The sequence below is a fragment of the Trichomycterus rosablanca genome, chromosome 4, assembly GCF_030014385.1.
Source record: "Trichomycterus rosablanca isolate fTriRos1 chromosome 4, fTriRos1.hap1, whole genome shotgun sequence".
NCBI lineage: Eukaryota > Metazoa > Chordata > Actinopteri > Siluriformes > Trichomycteridae > Trichomycterus > Trichomycterus rosablanca.
In genome coordinates, this window is record NC_085991.1 from 18225832 (window position 1) to 18230670 (window position 4839).

Sequence of the window (4839 nt, forward strand, 5' to 3'; positions counted from 1 at the left end):
CTTATTCAAGATGTACTAATCCAATTATCAATTATAGGTTGGGATATATATATATTTTCTTATATTTAGAGTAGAATTATTAAAGTTAGTTTAGTTTTGGTAATCAAATTAGGTTAGGCTGATATATTTTGTTGTATTTCCTAATTAACTTTATTGTTTATTTAGCGGAACTGCAAATTTTACTCAGTATACGGATTAGTAAGGTAAGTACATTTACCTTACCAATTTACTATTATATTTTCCTTCTACTTAGGTTGAGTGTTATGAATTAACTTATTTTTTTCTCTTTCTAGGTTTCACAGAATCCTTCTTTACAAAGAAAAAGAATTGGTTAACAGTTTTGTGATTTCAAAGGAATAAACAATAAAAGAAAATTTTTGGTTGACTTCCCTTACTCTTTGGAGCTTCAAAGTACCAATACCATGCAATATCAATTTACCAAACACCTTAACATTAGTAAAGTCCGTATGAAAATGAACACTGTAACTCTTTAGACCAATATACAAAATAATAAGAAAAAAAAATAAGATCCTTGACTTAATCTATTCAGAATCACTCAATGTTCTTAGAAAAATTGTGACCTTAAATGTTCTGAGGCAAAAAAATATGTAGGAACAGTTGGAAAAATAAGATCCTCTTTCTCTTCAGAATAAACGTTCCTTTTTTTCCTTTCAGATCAGGTATATATACATCAAAAATGTTCCATTCAACTCCAAAAAAAAAACTCAATTACTCCAAAAACTCAATTCGATCCAGATCCTACCGTACAGGAGGAACAGGTTCAAGTTAGCTTAACAGGCACAATATCCTCGGGTTGGCTCGCCATCTGATGTCTGGTTCGCTCACACTCGGTTGTAACACGAGCAGCAAGAGAGACTAAAGTTCAGAAAAGGAAAAAACCTGACCTGTTTTACAGGTCGAAAAACACAAAATATCTCAATTAATGTCCATTTCATGTTATATCAGCAGTAATTCGCAATCTACGGTGCCATGTGCTCAGCAGTATTCACAAAACGGAGGCTAGATCTGATCTAAAACAGTTATTTTACAAAACTCCACTTAACTAACTTTAACTCATAGCTAATCCACTCATACTCAACTTAACAACAATATAACACTATAACAATGTTTTTTTTCACATAAAAAAACATATTTTCACTCAAATATTCACATAAATTAATTTACTCACATATAACAACGAGTTAGAACTTCTAAACTCACCAAAACCAGCTTGTTTCACTGGAAAACAGGGAATTTGTCACCCTAATTGGGTACTGGAGTGGTGAACACCTGTAGAGCTGATTTTTAGAACTTTTAATTAACTATTTGCAAGAAACGGGCTAAATCTTGCAGCTCTGACAAAATGTCTCCCCTCTTCTCTCTGCTCCGGTCTGTGCACACACCGCCTGTGGCTGTGTGTGTTTTTTTCTAAGCTGCAGGGCTGTCTTAAAGAGACAGTACCTTTTTCTAATATGCATTAAGTGGAATGTTTTTACCATTTTAAAAATCTTAATTTATCCCACAAGTTTTTAAACATAACTAGTTAACATTCTTAACTTATTAGTGACTATTTCAAAATTTTGGAATTTGTAATATAACCTTACTTACGTGGGTTACACTTGTCAGTCCTATACGGGAATGACAGTCTCTTCCACATCTTGCGCAGATGAAGCTTGATGCTAGTCTCTCAACTGCACTTAGCGCTTTCCTCTTCTGGCGTTGTACCTCTGTCTTTTGGGCTATTTTCTCTTCAAACTTGGAGAGACCCTTCTGCACTGTATGCTTCGAGGATGATCGTTCGTTGGCCAGGGCTTCCCACGTGTTGAGGTTGATGTCCAGGGCTTTCAGGTCTCTTTTACAGACATCCTTGTAGCGTAGCTGAGGCCTGCCCGTGGGACGCTTTCCTTCGGCCAGCTCTCCATACAAGAGGTCTCTAGGAATGCGGCCCTCGTCCATCCGGACAACGTGTCCAAGCCAGCGCAGCCGTCGTTGTTTCAGTAGGGTGAACATGCTGGGGGTGCCAGCCCTCTCGAGGACTGTGGTATTGGGCACCCTGTCCTGCCAGGTGATGTTGAAGATGCGGCGAAGGCAGCGCATGTGAAAGGTGTTGAGCTTCTGTTCTTGTCTGGCTTGTAGAGTCCAAGTTTCGCTGCCATACAGGAGTGTGCTCACTACACACGCTCTGTAGACTTGGACCTTAGTGTGTTCTGTCAGCTTTCTGTTGTTCCACACTCTCTTTGCCAGTCTGGACATAGTCGTAGAGGCCTTGCCAATGTGCTTGTTCAGCTCACTGTCAAGAGAAAGAGAGTCTGAGATTGTCGACCCTAGGTACACAAAGTCACGGACCACTTCCAGTTCATGTTCTGATATGCAGATGTTAGGTGGAAGGTCCACACCTTGTCCCATGACCTGAGTTTTCTTTAAGCTGATTGTAAGCCCAAAGTCGCAGCAAGCCTCACTGAAGCGATTTATGAGCAGCTAAAGGTCACCCTCTGAGTGGTGATTGCTGCATCGTCTGCAAAATGGAAGTCACGCAGGCATTTCAACTGCACCTTAGACAACGCCCTCAGTCTGGAGAGCTTGAACAGCTTTCCATCTTCTCTGGTGCGAAGGTAGATGCCTTCAGTGGAGGACCCGAAGGCGTGCTTTAGCAGGATGGAAAAGAAGATTCCAAATAGGGTGGGGGCGAGGACACACCCCTGCTTCACTCCACTTCGGATGTCAAATGCTCTTGAAGTGGAAACATCATAGACCACTGTGCCCTTCATGTTTTTGTGGAAGGACCTTATGATGCTGAGGAGCCTTGGAGGACATCCAGTCTTTGTGAGGATTTTGAAGAGACCGTCCCTGCTGACATGGTCGAAAGCCTTTGTGAGGTCGATGAAAGCGATGTAGAGGGGCTGTCTTTGTTCCCTGCATTTCTCCTGCAGCTGTCTCAAGGAGAAGACCATATCAGTGGTGGACCTGTTCCTCCGGAACCCGCACTGCGATTCTGGATAGATTCTCTCCGCGGGGACTTGTAGTCTTTTAAGTGCAACTCTGGCAAAAAGCTTCCCGACAGTGCTGAGGAGTGAGATACCACGGTAGTTATTGCAGTCACTTCTGTCTCCTTTGTTCCTTTACAAGGTGACTATGTTTGCATCTCTCATGTCTTGTGGGACTTTGCCCTCTCTCCAGCAGAGGCACAGGATCTTGTGTAGCTCTTGCAGGATGGGACCCTTGCAGCATTTCAAAACTTCGAATAAGATGCTGTCTTTTCCTGGGGCCTTTCCAGAAGAAAGGGCGCCGAGGGCCTCATCGAGCTCCTCCAAAGTGGGCAGACACTCAATTGCATTCAGGGCATCCTCAGTGACCATGTTTTCCTGTGAGTACAGCTCAGAGTAGTGCTCCACCCAAACCTCCATCTGCTGTACTCGATCCTGAATGACCTCTCCTGTGGCAGACTTCAGAGGAGCAGTTTTTCTCTGGATAGGGCCCAGCACCTGCTTGATCCCCTCATACATGCCCTTGACATTACCTGTATTGGATGCAGCCTGGATCTGAGAGCAGAGCTGAAGCCAGTATTCATTGGCACATTGCCTAGCACATCTCTGGACCTTGGCGCGAGCAGTTCTTAAGGCCTGCAGGTTTCTATCACTGGGGCAAGCTTTGTATGCCATCAGTGCATGCCTCTTTTCTTCGATGGTGGGCGTGATTTTATCAGTGTGCCTCGAACCAGTCCACTGATTTGTTAGTTTTCTTGCCAAATGTGGACATTGCAGCATTGTAGATGGTGTCCCTGAAGCGTTCCCATCTTTCTTGGGCATCAGTACCAGAAGAACCCTGAAATGAGGTCTCCAACAGGCATGCAAACTCTCTTACTTTTGCCTGGTCCCTTGTCTTGCTGGTGTCAATGCGAGGCCTGCCCTCTTTTTTGGAGCGGTGCAGCTTCCTTGCACACAATTTCACCTTGCTACAAACCAAGGAGTGGTCGGTGTCGCAATCAGCACTTTGAAAGCTGCGTGTGATCTTGACGCTGGGAAGGCTGGAACGCCTTGTAAGAATCAGGTCAAGCTGATGCCAGTGCTTGGATCGTGGGTGTCTCCAGGAGACACTGTGTTGGGCCTTCGTGTTGAAAAAAGTGTTGCTGACGCAGAGTCCCTGATGGCAGCAGAATTCCAGCAAGCGTTGCCCGTTTTCATTTATCTTGCCTATGCCAAACTGGCCCAGACAGGTAGGCCAAGAGTTGTAGTCAGCACCCACTCTGGCGTTGAAATCACCAAGGATGAAAAGAGATTCATTTTCAGGAATGTTCTTGACTGTGTCGTTCAGATCATCATAGAACTTGTCTTTGATTTCCACAGGGGATGTTAGAGTTGGCGCATAGGCGCTAATTAAGCTGACTGGTCCTGTTGAGGTATGGAGCTGGAGAGACAGAATGCGCTCAGTACCCTTGGTAGATAGGGTAATGGACCCCAGCAAGCTGTTTCGGACAGCAAACCCTACTCCATGTTCTCTGGACATTTCCAGCGATTTTCCTTTCCAGAAAAAAGAGAAATCTCTTTCCCTCACAGAACCTGATCCTGGAAGTCTGGTCTCTTGAAGAGCAACTATGTCCATCTGCAGTCTGTTCAGTTCCTTGTCTATGGCCGCTGTCTTTCGAGCATCATTAACTGCTTCCAAGTCATCAGAGTAGCCTGGTGTCATTGTTCCATGTGCCCAGCTTTAAAGCTGAGGACTTGTGCTGTTTCTTTTTCCTGTCGAAAGGTGCAAAGTTGTCGAACCGCTTGTCGGATTTTGCCCTACACCCCACGCACCCTGTGAGGTAAGCGGACCGTGGCGGGGCAGCACCTTTTTGGC

General features: G+C 44.4%; 1 protein-coding gene across 1 annotated transcript; it reads right to left on the reverse strand.

Annotated features, from left to right (window-relative positions):
• Positions 1 to 4545, reverse strand: LOC134311436 (uncharacterized). Its single transcript, XM_062993071.1, has 2 exons — positions 1609 to 4545; positions 1 to 905 (listed from the first exon to the last, which is right to left on the reverse strand). The coding sequence occupies exons 1-2, from the start codon at positions 2404 to 2406 to the stop codon at positions 843 to 845; spliced, it is 861 nt and encodes a 286-aa protein (XP_062849141.1). The 5' UTR covers positions 2407 to 4545; the 3' UTR covers positions 1 to 842.
• Between the last annotated feature and the right edge of the window lie 294 nt (positions 4546 to 4839).

Excerpts from the sequence above, each read along its gene's own strand:
- LOC134311436 (XM_062993071.1), bottom strand. The coding sequence starts at position 2,406 with ATGGGACAAGGTGTGGACCTTCCACCTAACATCTGCATATCAGAACAT. Across the intron at positions 906-1,608 it reads GACTGACAAGTGTAACCCAC|GTCAGGTTTTTTCCTTTTCT; the intron begins GTAAGTAAGGTT and ends CCTGTAAAACAG.